At 37.5% G+C, this 15636-nt stretch overlaps 1 protein-coding gene and 1 long non-coding RNA gene across 2 annotated transcripts in view; one reads left to right on the top strand and one right to left on the bottom strand.

Annotated features, from left to right (window-relative positions):
• The window catches only part of LOC103135280 (catenin delta-2), a gene marked incomplete at its 5' end in the record, with an annotated part of 124492 nt that extends 114911 nt beyond the window's left edge, over positions 1 to 9581 (bottom strand). The window contains 3 exons of the mRNA XM_007547923.2: positions 4191 to 4363; positions 8200 to 8304; positions 9530 to 9581. Coding sequence (XP_007547985.2) covers positions 4191 to 4363; positions 8200 to 8304; positions 9530 to 9581 — 330 coding nt within the window. The remainder of the gene's footprint in view (positions 1 to 4190; positions 4364 to 8199; positions 8305 to 9529) is intronic.
• Positions 4370 to 6355, top strand: LOC107835792 (uncharacterized). Its single transcript, XR_001661612.1, has 2 exons — positions 4370 to 4800; positions 5483 to 6355. It is a non-coding gene; the product is annotated as an uncharacterized LOC107835792 (long non-coding RNA).
• Positions 9582 to 15636: the final 6055 nt, after the last annotated feature.

A 15636-nucleotide genomic window follows, 5' to 3' on the forward strand; every position in this document is an offset into this window, starting at 1 on the left:
CACGGACTCTCAAGAGTTTCAACTTAACAATTTAGCTGAATAGATATTTAAACTATGTTATTGCTGGCATGACACAACATCCATGTAAGCAAATAGTCAAGAATTTACATTAGAACATTTATTACTGTTGTCGGAGCAACAGAATAAAAATTCAGAAATTAGCTCTCTAAAATCAAATATTAAAAATCAAAATCAATTATTGGTATTATTTTACAAATGAAGGAATCTTGTCTGTTGTTCTTCAAATGTAGTGAAAATTTCCTTCATTACATTCTATTAAATAACACTGCATGACCTGTGAGAATCTGCTCCATCATCTTTCAATTGTACTTTTATTTTACAACAGATACACAAATAAAAGTACACTTTTAAAACCTTTTGATAAGCGCCTGGTAGCATAAAGCCGCTAATGATGTCTGCGTGCGCACACACACAAAAGCTTTGTGTCTGAAGGTTACATTTGTAAATTGTTTCCAGGTGTTAATATCTGCAGCTACTCTGCTGTGTAGCCACACCTAGGAGGAAAGAAAACCTGCCTGCTCAGCAAATCTTCCTGAGACAAATATAGCAGGATGAACAGACTCAGGGCTTCCATTATTTTTCCAGAGGCTCTTTCTGGTTATGTTTTCTGCCTTACAATAAGTTCCAATGCATTTCTTGTAGAAAGCAAACATGTGGTTCCAGCACAGATTTTTTTGTTGTTCATTTGTTTTTTCAAGACGCAATTATAACTAATTTTTCTATAGCTATCTTAATTTTTGACAAACAGCTCATAAAAGAAAAAGATGGGCAGAGATGAGAGAATATACTGAAACAAAAAACGGAAATTGACTATGTCAATGCTAAGTGACCAGCATTTGTACAGCACTTTACCAAGTCTGAGAACTCCAGAGCACCTTACACACACACACACCAGTCGCTGACACATTAACACTGATGGTCGTGAGCTTCGCTGTAGCCAGAGCTGGCCTGGGGCAGAATGACAGAAGCGAGGCTGCCAATCAAACGGCATCACCCTCTGACCACCAGCAAGCAAGGCGGGTGAAGTGTTATTCCCAAGGACACAACAGCTGAGACGAACAGAGCAGGGGTTTGCACTGGACAAACCCCCTGACCCCTGAGTCACTGTTGCCCCAGATGTTTGGGAAGAGAGGAAGGGAAAATGGAAAAGGCGCTGGCTCATAAGTGTATGATCCCCACGGGTTCGTATTTACTTAAATGTTTTTCCACATTCATGTTTTGAACATGTTCACAATACAGTGTGTTTATTTTGTTTTCTTTTTACTTGAAACACAGATTTTTTTTTTTTTTTTTTACAATTCCAATCCACAAGTCGTCGTGATAATGAAGTTCAAAAAATGTATCATTCTAAACATGATTCAGTTCCAGAAGCTCTGAGATTCAGAGTAATGTAAGCAAGTAAAATGTAAGGTAATGATTCTTAAATACGACATAGTTAAGGAAGACATTGTTATTCGCAGATAAGAGCAGAAGCTCAATGACAAAATGTAGTAAACCTTATTATTATTCAGGCTAGTATGTCTTTTCTGTTTACTTTTATAAGTCGCATTCATTGTTGTGAACATATTTACATTTTCCTCAAAGATAATCTTTTATAATCCGATGAAAACATTTTAATCAGGTTGAAACATAAAAGTTTAGTATGTTTTAACATCTTCTCTTCTTTTCAGGTAAAAATGAGTGTCAAAACAAGGCTGCCCTATGATCGTCACTATGTTTGCAACTATGATCGGTTGAAGAAATGTAAAGTATCTTTCAGGGAACACAAAATGTTCCGTAACTGTTCTGCAGCATTGGAGGTTGATCAAGCCTTGAAAGTTGATGTGGTACTAATTCAAGTGTCTGCATAAAAGTATAGAGTTGGAATAGATGCTTCCTGAGCATCTATTGAACAGTGTGTGCAGCAGAAAGTAGTGTGCAGCTACAAAAGGGCAATTAAGAGACAGAACATCAGAGCCTTTATAAATGTAGGTCTTTCCTACAGAGAAATTGCAAGGAAAGTCAAGGTGTCGGTGAGTACAGTTTCCTTCATCGTCAAGACGAACTGAGAAACTGGAAGAGGAAGAGGTCTGACAGACCCAAAGCCACAAATGAATCAAGAGGACTCATTTTTGAGAGTTAACAGCTTTCATGATAGACGGCTCTCATGACAACAGCTTCAAGAACAGCTCAGTAGTGGTCAGAATAAGTCCCAGTTTCAACAGTGAAGAGAAGGTTATGGGCTTCAGGTGGAGGAGCTCCATAAGTATTCAGAACTGTTTAATGGGTCATAAAGCCAAGTTGAAGATGTGGAGCTAGTGACATAAAGCTCAGGAAACTGCTTAAATACTCTATCGACAATTTATAAATTACTTTGAAAAAGCAGAGTTCAAAACAGTTTCAAGCTACAGGTTTGCTCATAAGTCAGAAAACCCAATAAGGGATAGAGTCCGGAGTGATGGATGAATGGATCAATGTTTAAACAAATAGTAAGTAAAAGTTGAACTAACAGAAAAAAAAAAAAAAATCCCCAAAACTTTGTGATTTCACTTTATCTCCTTCTCACATCAGTAAAAGACTGGGACGTTTTAGGTGCCATGCAGCCATGCATTGTTAAAGCAAGAACACTTTGGGTTAAAAATATCCTACAACAGGGAAGAAACATGATAGACCCTTTGTCTTACTCTTTCCCTATTCTTTAAACAGTCACTCAAACAAATCTACCCTTGTACACACACGGTTGAGTAATTACATGTAATAGTAACACCCCCTGTTGTGCACACAAAGCTGCGTTACACTTAGCAATTCTTGTACAGTACATGTATGCAAGCTGAACCTCCCTATCTCCCAGTTCTGACATACATAAAGCTATTCATGAGCAACAAAACTGCTGACAGCAGTATCCCCATTACACTGACAAGCCCAAACATCAGAGGAAAGAGCTCACAAACACACACGCTCACATGGACAGAGATGGTGAGGAGAAAGGACAGGGGAAGGAGGATGAGAGGTGGGAAAGGAGGACAGGAACACTGCAGAAAGGGGCGGAAAAAAATCTTTAACACTCATTCCTCTCGCTATTGCTTTTTCCTTCCATCTTTTTCCTTATGTGTTACGTATTCAAATAGGGGAGAAGTCTGAGCTTCATTTGAAGCAAAGGGCGTCCCCTTCTGCGTTTGTAAGACGGCGAGAATGTAACAAAAGTCAAACGAGTAAAACGAATTCCCAAAAGTTTAATAGGTGCCTCTTAGTTTGATCACTGGTTTAAAATCGGCAAATATTAAGTATTTTTGATTACTTTTGTTTCCCAATCATCTTTGGCAAATGAAACATTTGTTCCTGACAGAGGAAATTTTCTTCTCTTTTTTTTTTTTTTAACAAAGCACTGCAGCTGCTCGCTGATTAAGCAGATGCGTGGGTGTCTGCAAGTTTACGTGTGAACGTACTGTAACTGTGTTTCCAGTCACGGTATTGCCATTGATTTGGTAGTGACTTGAAAATGAGAAATAATTGGCTGCTGTAGGCTCTAAAGTAGTTTGGTGGGTTTCTCTCTTGCAGCACACTGCTGTGATTTGTATGTGACCGTTTCTCGCTTTCGCTCTCAAGTTCTAAACAAGACACGTGCTGAGATTTCTCAGCATGCATTCATGTATTTTTTTTCCCCTCATTTCTGTCTAATAACCGGTCTTCCATTAAACCGCTTCAAAGAATTTGTCATCAAAACTGTGTCAAAATCCAGTTCATGTATGAAGGAGGAGAACTGGTGTTGCTGGACTTCAGCAAGGCTAATGAAATCGGGTCCTTTACAAACATATGATGAAACACTCATCAAATAGACTCAATAACTATGATGTCAAACCGATCAACATGCTGTGAGACTCGGCACTAGTGAAACAGAAATGGATCAGCGAGGAACAGAGAAAAAAAAAAACCTCCTTCTGAACTATACGACATGAAGTCTCTTACAAGTTTAAATTTGTAAATTGTGCAGCTGCAAGGTCGGGTGGCAGACACTTCAGAAGATATAGCTTCACAGGCTTCTGAAGACGGCTACAAACATGTTTCGCCCTATCAAGCAGTTGCACAAACCAAAAGTTCTCAGAAACACTTAAAAGTTCAAACACAATCCGCTCCGAGGTTTTTCGCCACTTGCATCCGCATCACCGTCATTTCACAGCAGTGTTTCCTACCTGGTTGTAGCTGTGCACGGCTCCTCCAACCTGCCCGCTGCGCTGAGGAGTTGCTGCAGAAATGCTGTCGCTAAGGGCGAGGGTCTGGTTGCTATGGTAGCTGGCAGAGTACTGGAGCGAAGCCTCCGGGGTGGAGTTGAGCTGCAAGGAACTCTGGGAAAGAAGAGCCGGTCCTACCGATTGAGGCCGTTGTGGTGCACGGTTGGGTAGGCGGAGAGGGGGTTCGGAGTTGAGTTTGTGTGCGAGGAAGAGAGTGAGAGATTAAGAGTGAGAAAGAGAGGGGGCGTGAAAGAGGAGAGATTGAGAGGCAAAAAGTGAAATGGGGGAGAGAGAGAGAGAGAGAGCAGCAATTTAGAGCAGATAGTGCAGCAGTGCAGCACTCTGTGAGTTGGAGATGGCATACATAATTTATTAGCCGAGGAAGGGAGAAACAGAGGAGAACACAGAGAATGGGAAAAGAAGGAGGAGCAGAGAAATGTAGTGGAAGGGAAAAGGAGGGCTGAGTCGAAAAGTAATGATGGAGGGAATGTCTAACAGCTTAGACAGAGCTTCTTGTTTACCTTCCCACTGATACCGTTTGAAAACTTCACTCAGCCAAAGTGTGAAACAGGTAAGTAAAGGTTTTTGGCAACTTTTTTTTTTTTCCCCCCTTTACTGTTGGTGATGAGATTTGCAGATAATAAAACATGTTTTGCTAAATGAATGCAGTATGACAACTTAAACATCAATAAAGCGTTAATGCAGAAAATGATTTAGAAATATCCCCCCCTGGTCAATCTTGACTACGACTTTTATAAGAGTTCATAATCATCTTTAGCCTCATAAAAGTGAGCTTCCTCCTCTTGCCACAGTCACAGCTACAGTAGAAAATCTACTGTCTATTTTTTGTACGCTATAGTATATATATTTACTTATAACAAGTAAAATAGAAAAATCTAAAGGATTTTTTTCAAAATAGGAAATATTATAAGCTGGGGTTAAGAAAGCCTTGCAGCAATGAAAGGTGAGTAAATATAACATTCGATTCGAATGTAGTATTTAGTTGTAAATAGATCCTGTATTGACGGCAGTTTCAACAATTCTACATGTTTTGCATGTAAAGATGCCAAACTGCGGTTTTAAGAAAATGTCATAAATAGGGCGACATAAAACCAGGGTTTAGTTCTTCAAACTCTGAGTATCTGTTATCACAAAATAAATAGAGAAATAAGTTGGTTTTTTTTTTTACCATTTCTCATTTCTTTCCCCTATCTATTTGCTTGCTCGGTATTGCTCTTTTCCTCTCTCCCCAGGATGCTTTTTCCCTCTGTGCGCTGTGAGCCAGGATCAACTCCTCTGCCTCTCGCCTTCATAAGACTTGTCTTCTTTCATCATGATTCATCCCTGGCTTTTTATGAATTATTAATACAGCACTTTTGTGTTACGCAGTCAGAGTAGGAACTCCTAAACTCATCGTCACTGAGCTTTGGTGCTTGTTATGTTCTACGTTATGAGACAGAAATGGTGTGTATACTTTCTCTTATCCACCAAACCTGCAATGTGAAGTCTGTTTGGCATTACGATTGGCAGATGCCAAACGTATATGTTGCCTTCAAATAGAGTGTCTTTTAACATGCCAATGAAGGAAATTCAACATCTTTGGCTGAATTTAGACTCAAATTAATTCAGATTAGTTTAATAAGATGGAGGGAAATAACTATGATAACTTGCCATGCAGCCTAGGAAAATTTGTGCCTTTGTGACTTTTATATAACAACATCTCAACAGAGTTTCAGACAAAAATGTGCGACGTACATGAAGAATTGATTTAGGATTTCATAACAGAATCCTGAAAGGTGCAACGTGTCTGCTTTGCACCTTGAAATAACTTTGAAGCTTTATCCCTTTCTTTGTCCTGATTGTGTCTCACGCTCACAAATAAACATGGCGTCATGGTGGGTTCTGTTTTGTTTTTTCTGTTTTTGCTGTCGTTTTTTTGTAGTCGTTTGTTTTTTTTTCTGGCACTCACAGTGCCACCATTTGGCCCGGCATACCTACTACATCCTTTTTTGTGTGGTGCTGCACCCTGTCATGTGGATGCACATTTTATCATTTACAAAAATATATTGTGCTTGCCTCCATGTGTAAATATGGCCTAAATATGATGCTTCTCTAAATGTGCTTCTTTCTCGCTCTCAAAAAAAAAAGCTTAAGTCCTAAAAACATTTTTCCGGCAGACTTATTAGCAGTATTATCCACACAACACTAACGAAAAAAGCAGCAATGCTATTTTTATACAGCATTTGCTTTGATCATCTGCAACTGCTGTGTGAACTAGTGTTGCTCTGCACCCTGTTGCTGGCAAATCATCCAAGAAAACACAATACAAGCAAGGTAGGCTGTGAATGTGCCAACCTAAGGCAAGGTTGAAAAGAATATATTGTATATTTCAGAGGACTGACCAACGTAATGTGTATTGCAGCAATCTGCAAGGCAGGTAATGAAATCTTGAATGGCAGTTTCAAGATCTTGCATAGATAGAACAGTCTTGACACCTGATACGTACTGAAAATTGGAAATCTGCTTTTTAAACACAGAACTAATTTGCTTATAACATGTTTGTGTCAGCGTAGTTCAACAAGTATCTCGATAAAAAATGGCTTGCTTTATGTACTTTGAACACTTATAATAAAAAAAAAAGGAAAAAAAATGGGGCTAATATAAACATGCAAATCCAGTAAATACACCAGAGTATAAAAAGGCTGGTGTAGAGGTAGAAATTGGTTTGACAGGAAGGTTTTATTATGTGTCTGTGCAGAATTAATTATGTGCTGCATCACCCTGGACCAACCCCTCTCTAGCAAGCTAAACGCAAATGATTCTTTGTGTGCAGCCTTTTGAGTGAAAACATTAACATGTCAGGGTTTCATTTATCTACTGCTGGAAAATTTGTAGATCTTTTACACTGGAAATAAAATGCACACAATCCCACAGGAAAAGCTTGACTAAGTATATCTTAAGTCACCCATTTTGATTTGACACTAAAGTCAGGGGTCTGGAACATCGACAACAAAAGTGAATACAGTGAGTGTCAAAGACTGACACTTCCTGCAGACAAGATAATAATCTAATTATCAGATATGTCTCCCCACTGTTAAGGATGTATTTGAACAATCATTTTCTAATTAAGGTGAAATGGAAACAAATAACGTAAATCTAGCAAAATCAAGTGTCCGAGAGTTATCAGATCTGCCTTTTTAAAGTCATACAAACTAGTGTTTCCTAACCTCTACCATGAGAAATAAAGAGATATTTACTGCTTAGCATGCATGTTCTTCTAGAAGCATGAAAAGGCCCGGTTTTTTTTTTTTTTATATGCAGGTCTTCATACTGTGGTGCTTTTAAAATGGAGTTTGTTGCAGCAAAATCAGCCATCCAAAAGGTCAGCAGACAATAAGCGAAATGGGAATGCCTTGTTCCGAAAGCAATGACCTGAAAAGAAAATGCCTGGAAAATTTAACAGGACCTTACAAAGCACAGGAGATGCCCTTCAATAAGATTTTGATTTTATTGTAATTTCATGTATTTCTTTGATATCATTTTAAGTCAAAGTCTAACATCATGAAAAGTTATCGCGTGATTACTCCTGGAACTACATGCATCTAATCTTAGACTTTACAATGTACACAATGGCTGCATTTCAGTCATTATTAGATGTTATTTCAATTACTTGTTGATTTTTAAGAAAAAGTCCAAATTCTGGAAAAAGTGGCATAATAATTTCTCCTGGAACTGCATGTTGTGTTCTTCTCTACTTGTTCTGTTGTTGACAGGGCTAATTGCCTGAATCAGCATTACAACAGTAATGACACAGGTTGAGTAAAAACCATGTAAAACTGAAGTGTATTTAAAATATGCAGCACGGATGAACACATGTTGCTTTTGGTCTTAACCAGCTAAATCACACAAGCCAAACACAAACACAGTAAAAAAACAAAAAACAAAACACAAGGCGATTAAGTTTACTTACGTTCTCCGCTGTCAAGGATTCCTGATTCCTGTAGAGAGCGAATGCAAGAGTCCACTAACTCTAAACCAGTCGTTAACTCATCCTCGATGTCCTTTTGTCCATCTGCTGTGGATAAAAAGAAAAAAAAGGAAATTCAGTGAAAGACAATGGGGGGGAAAAAAGCCTAACTGGAAAGAGAAAGAGACTAACTGAGATCTCTCAGGACTCCAGGCTCTGTCCTATAGCAGCCTATAAATCATTACCCACAACAGAAAATTATGAGATGTGGGAGTATTTAATATATTAGACAACTAAACTATTTATCTATAGTTACAAATACACACAAGAAAATCCAGGAGACAATAGATGAATAAGACAACAAGGGAAAAAATGATGCTGGTGTCATTTACATGCACACTTAAGAATCTGTGCAAAAAGTGTTTGCCCCCATTTCTACATGGAGAAAAGTGTCTTTGTGAACCAACCATAATCACCCGTGTGCTTTTATAACCTACAAAAGTGTATTTTACTGTGTTTTTCTGTGAAAATGTATACCTAAATTGATTTTAACTAGACTCCTTGGGCATATTTTTTTTCTGCCATTTAAAATTATATTTTAATATCAGACCAAAATAACCTGAGTCAACATAAAATGTCGTTTCAAAGGACAAGGAGATTTATTATGGGATAAACGGCTCTCCAAACCAACCTCACCTAATGTGCAAATAATAATAATAATAATAATTGTGATTAAACACATTTTAGTTCAATTTCACAAGTCACATCTATGTGTGATTACTGCCTGATTTGTTAAATCATAAAATCACTTAAACCTTTCTGACACATCAAGTAGGCTAAGAGATTTCATCCATCTAGCCATTAATATCAACAAGTTTAGAATATACAGTGAACCACATTAGTCACCATTTCTCAAACGTAAAAAATAAATAAATAAATAAAAAGTTGTGAAGCCGACGTGGCTGGCCTCCTACACTTAGTTAAAGAGTCCAATGACCACATTCAGGTCAGTCAGGTCACAAAAGAACCCAGAACAAAATCTGAAAGAGTCCTTACTTTTTTCAGCTAAGGTCAGCATTCATGACTCAACAAAAAGAAAAAAATATCTTTGGGGAAAAATATTTTCTAAACTGAGTAGATTTTTTGAACGGTATGCATCCTGGTATCAAAATTAAGTTGATTATCTGAAATTTGAATTCAAAACTCTTTGCAAATGAGATTTTTTTTTTTTTAGCTGTAATAAAATTCATGTAATATACAATGCAAGCTCTTGGTAGTTAACAAGATGAAAACAAAGACAGAAAATGCTGCAAACTTTCATAGAGATTTTTACCTTGAGCATTCCAGCGAAACTGTTCATCTGTGGAGCTGAAAAAAGAGACAAATTACTCATAAGATTCCTACAAAGTCAAATGACAGTTAAAGCAAAAAAAAAGAGTCACATTACAAATAGGCCTCCAAAAAGTGTTAAAAACTGTAATAGAAGCATAGAGACAGTACACGCAAATTCATTTTTTCTTTAAAAGCATTTGTGAACACGATGTGAAAAACAGTCTAAAAAAATAGGGGAAAAAAATGTAACCATCAGCACCAGATCAGTAGTGTGATTATGAATAAAGAGGTCCCCCCTTGAGAGGCTGAGGGCTCAGCTGTGATTGAATGAGATTGCACACTGATATCTGTCTGACTCAGTTTCATCCCCCCAAAGAAAAGGATTTGGGGCATACAAATCAACACAAACACACTAGCAAAGATTTTTCCCAAAGTGTCAACACGCGGACTTCACAGAATACGCTCCGCGTAAGAGTCAAATGATGATCCATCAGTTCAGTGGACAACAATCCAGGTCATTACAGAGGAAGAAATGTGAAAACAAAATGTCAGTCAACAGCAGCGCTTTCTTAGCTTCAGTCTGGTCAGAAAGGCTGTAGATATGGTTTGTGTATAGAGAAACCTTTACTTTTACAGAAACATGAAAAGCTAGATTTCAGTTTGCAAATCCACACAGGGATAAAGATCTTTATTTTTGGAGACATGTCCTATGGTCTGATGAAATTGAAGTGGAACTGTTTGGGCACCATTGTTAGATTGGAGGAAAAAACAGGGTGCTTGTACCATCCTAAGTGAAGTACGGGGGTGGCAGCATCATGTTGTGGGGCAGTTTTGCAGCAGGAGGAGCTGGTACAATAGGTGGCAGAATGAGGAAAGATCATTATGTAGAAAAATTGAAGCAACATCAAATAATATCAGTCAGGAAGTTAAATCTTGTATATCGATTAGTCTTCCAAATGGACCCCAAATGGCCGCCCCAGCAGATTCAAAGATTTCTGAAACACGTGAATTAATCAAATATGTTTTTGATGAGAGAACAGCATAATGATATGGTACAATGCTAAAATATAGCGTCCTATTCTCAAAACAACATTCATTTAAGCCAAAACAGATGATGTTGACAATTACAACTGCACAAGTGCAAACATTCTCTTTATCACTGTCAATTCACAAGTGACTGATGCTTGTTGAATAGGGGGAGAGGGGGAAACAAAGAGGACAGGAGAAAACAGAGGTTGAACGAGAAAGCCAGAGAGAACTATTGAGCTGTCTGCCGACTAATCAATGTTGACACAGACAGACTAACGGACACATATAGATTCTTTCATCTGACTTCATCTACATCATTATTCCATCTGGTTGTGGATTCTTATGTGTGTGTGTCCTGATTGAACTGTTTAGTGTTCCACCTGGTAAAACTACAACAAGACATTTACTGAGTTGCCAACTTTGGAGTCCTTGTACAATTGTTTACAGCGTATATTATAAGAGCTACAGAACAATTACCATCAAACCTAATTAAGAATAATGTAACGTTGGCAAACAAGAAAAGATAAGCTTAGCTCAGTGGATTTCGGATCGGTTGGCGTTTGAAATATAATATGGATTTCTGCTATCCCGACTGTCCTCGGGAACTGCGGTATCTTTTAGGTGAGCTGATTTCCAGCCACAGTGAGAACTAGAAAGGTCAGAGTCGATTGTAGTCGGACTGTTTGTTGAACACTTAAAAGTGGTCACAAGCTACACTTCCAGACACATTTATTGACACTCCTGGCAGAGATGTGCAAAAAAAATAAATAAATAAATAACATAAAAAAATCTTAGAATACGTTCGTTTTAGAGCCATATCATTAAATATACTACTGATTTTTTCAAAATATATTTAACTCTTATCTTGAACAAAAAAGGAAAAAAGCAGGCTAACATTTATCTTGTATTTCTGCTTACTTTAATCTGCGTATTGAAATAGATGATATGCAAACGAATATTTGAGAAATACCTTTGCCTTTTATTGACCTACTTTATTATGGAATATTAGGTTTTGACCAGAATGCAACAGATTTGTGATCCGATAGTTTTGATTTAGTCTGCATCCTCTGTACATTTTGCTCAAATAATAAGTTGTAGTGATCTTTTTTTTGACCAACTCCATTGATTTGGAGTTGCTGGTTAAGTATTAAATTTAAGCTTGCTCTTGGTCTTTGTCTTAAGTGGAAAGTTTGCATTATGTAACTCTGAGTTTACATAAGTGGTCTTACTTTCTTTGCAACAGTGAGTTTAAAACCATAACTTTTCATAAAACCCAACCAATTGGGAAAAAAAAAGACAAGCCCTTAAAGACAAGATCTTACGTATTACAAAGGTGGGCGACACGGATCATGAAAATGATCATCAAGCTGTGGTAAATTGTAGTTCCATGTCCGGTAATGAACTTAGTGAATTTCTAAAGCACTACAACAGACAGCAGAGTAACACTGTGATACGGTGTCGCTGGTAAAAGAGACAGAGAGAGGAAAATCTTTTCATGAGAACCTCACAATACCAACAGACCCAAGAGAGATTTAATAACTGCAGCATTATTCCACAAGATCGCATCTTCAGCAGCTATGCCACAACAGCACACCCCGCGAGGCAGTGCCTCACATCGAACAGCAAGTCGGTATTCATGAGACAGTTTAAATTCACAGGACTGCTTTAAAGCACAACCCGACCCCGAGATTGACAGACAGCGTCCTCTACCGTTGCTTGAGAACTTAACATGCACGCATTTAATGCACACACTATGAAATATGTACATGTACTGTAGCAAGACTGTTTGGATGTAAATACAGTAAAACAATTTTTTCCCCCCAACTTCTTAATATTAAACAACAGAGACATAAAAAAAATTGTAAATGAAAGTCCTTCCACACACTATGCCAGTGAGAGCTGATTTTAAAACTTTTGCTAAAATTAGGAGCAAAACTCCACTATTGAGCCACTAGGACTCAGTTTGCATTACTGAAGAGCAACATGACTCTTATTGACTTCATTGCTCTTCAGTGTGGAAACGAGTCGCTCTACAGTGAGCAAATATACCGACTCCTACTTTTACATATGAATTTAAATAGAACTATTTATAGTCTTTGGTTATTCAGTGTGACAGGTGGACCAATCTCTATACTTACATACTTCTAAACATGAATGACTTGTGAAAAATATGAAATACTATTGTGAAATAGTATCTCAGTTTCTGGAAAAATGGGGCAATGTAATATTTGAATAATTATCATGTACCCTGTTTTGTCCAGCTTTGTGTGCTTCTGCCATTATCGTCTTTCCCTCAACCTCATCTCCCTTCCCTTTTTTCATCATCCAACTAATAATAAAGGTAATGCCAAGGTTGTTTTGTTGCCATTTAATCATATACTCTTATCTCTGTTGGATATGTCTGATGAAATTCTGCATAGTGCAGCGGTATGGGAGTTGCTATCACATTGATCTTGCATTGAATGGCATGTTTGTTCAGCTTGTTTATATTTTTTATACCACAAATACATACAGGGATTAAGCCAAAATGTTGTGCATGTTGGGGATATCTCGCATGTTATCATATGAGTGTTTTGCTGTCCTGCTGTGTATTTGTACCTGTAGATCGCCATAGCAAAGGAAACAGGAGGACTATCATTTTTGTCAATCTCACTGTTGCACAGATGTGTATCATCGCTTTTGTGGTTACCACAGTGGAAATATTGTTGCCCCTCATCCTCATCATGAGCACGACTGTGTGACACCACAACATTAGCATGTCAGTCATCGTAGAGGGGGAATGCTTTTATGTTCTGCTTAGGAAGTGGGTGTAATCAGTGTGCTGCTGCGTGCGCATGTACGCGAGTGAGAGGAAGAGATTTTCTGAAAATGCCTTTGTGTTGAGAGTGGATGAGATGACATTGTGGAATAAAAGAATAAACTCACACTCACTCCGACCAACAAAATGTGTCAAATCTCCAAAGGTGAAAGGCATAGTGTGTTTTGTTTATATGGATGACTATATGGTTGGTGTTTCGCAGTATGTGGGTTTGTGCATGCTCATCTGTGTGTTCACAGTTTCTGATGGTTTATTCAGAAGCCGGTCTATTGTCCTCAGAACAAGGCTGGGAACATACTTTTGTAAATATGGCAGCTGAATGACAGTTCAACAGTTGGGATAGAGAACAATTGTCTACAGTCAAAGTGTTCTGAAATAACTTCTAATGTCTGACAGCTCCAACAAAAACCCTATAACAATGCATCATGGTATTGAAAACTCCAATAAACAAAATGAAACTCTAAAACTTTCTCCTTTCCCATTCAGTATTTCAAGCCCCACATAATGCAGGGCAAAATTTTAGGCTAAAGAATTTGCACTGCAATTTACTTTTAATGTGCTTAGATATGTCAGTAATACGGTGTTTTCAAAAACTGAATGAATCATATGTGAGAAACTCTCACTTGTGCTGCAGGAGATTCAGATAAACAAATGGACAGTAATAACCTAGCAAGGTCGAAGACTCCTTATGTTTCTTTTTCTTTAATCCAAGCACGCCACCTGCACAAATAATCTTACAATCTGCTGCAAGTCTGACTATATCTATAACCCTACGAGATCATTTGAAGTGACCCACGATAAAAAATAAAAACACAAACAAAGAGTTCGCTAGGCTAAAGTTCATGTCCAACATAAGTGACCTTTGCTATAACATCTTCAATTTTATCTTTAAGGATGGAAGGAAAATACCAGCATAAAATCATTTTCTTCACAAAGGTTTCTTCCCATTTCAGCATACATACAAATCCACTTGAATGTAGCACATTCATATAATATACATGCAAAAAGAAATACTATAGGAAATAAAGATGCAATCTAACACCCATTATAAGTAGGTTATACAGCTTTTAAACTTCCTTAATCTGTATATGAATCCAGAAAATGTTGGTCAAACTAATTCAACTAAAAAAAATTAAAAATCTGTGGACCACTGTCAATTCACCAACCTAATATTCATATTATGATAGGGGGATAATGGCCATTTTGCACTGACATAGATAATAACAGAATAACTCCATGCATAATTTACCAGGGACGAATGGTCTGACACTTGCTGTACTCTGTGTTATTGTGCTCCAGACAGACAGGGATGGTCTAATATTTATACTCATTTTGCAATGCTGCCTGCAGCACACATGTTGTGACATATTATTCAACCAGAGACTACATACTCTTCTCTGTGTCTAATAAAATAGTATTTTAAATTTTGATTTTATTTACTGTGGACTGTTAGGAATAGAAGAAAGGACAGCCTATAAAAATCTAGGGTTTTGTCACATAAAAGCAGGTTAAAAAGTTTAATCTTTACCTTGTTTTAAAATTAATTGAAGACATTCTTTGGATTTACACTAAACTTCATATTCCACTGTGCCATTATTGACTTAGCAGCTGTTAAAAATATGTTATGGCATTTTTTCATTACTTTGTAATTTTATCTCTACATTTACTGCTCTGAAGAAGAAAATCTAGCATTTATAGAAATACTTAATTGATACTTAAAAGTGATGGTACCTTTGCTTCTACAGCGACCAGAGTTCTAAGCAAACCAGTCCTGTAACGTTTAATGTGAAAAACACAGTCATTATTCTGGAGTCTCTTTACCCACAGGTAACGACACACACTGTCAAATTCCATTTTTTTGAGTCATCTGAAATCCACTAGAGCATTCAAAAATTAGATCATCACTTAAGCTTAGTGAAATGAATTATGAAATGTGTGTACGCTCAAGGAATACAAAGGCGAAGTTGAAGGTGTGACGATGTAAGGACAAATTCCTAAGGAGACAACTGGCTCATCTGAAATTTGACGGTCTTCAAACTGCACATTAAAAGCCATTTAGCCTTTCCAGAAAGTAGCAGTGATAGCAGATGTGTGTCTCTATGTGTTTTGCTTCCTAATATGAGAGGAATACAGTGAAATGTCAGATGTTTACAAGACATTTCTTTCCAAGTTCAAGTTGTGTCTCGAACCCTTAACTCCCAATTCAGAGTTAAGTCTTGAATGTCAGACAACTGAGATAAATATTTTCACATCAAATCATC

This window comes from Poecilia formosa, unplaced genomic scaffold (genome assembly GCF_000485575.1).
Source record: "Poecilia formosa unplaced genomic scaffold, Poecilia_formosa-5.1.2 Scaffold23, whole genome shotgun sequence".
Lineage (NCBI taxonomy): Eukaryota > Metazoa > Chordata > Actinopteri > Cyprinodontiformes > Poeciliidae > Poecilia > Poecilia formosa.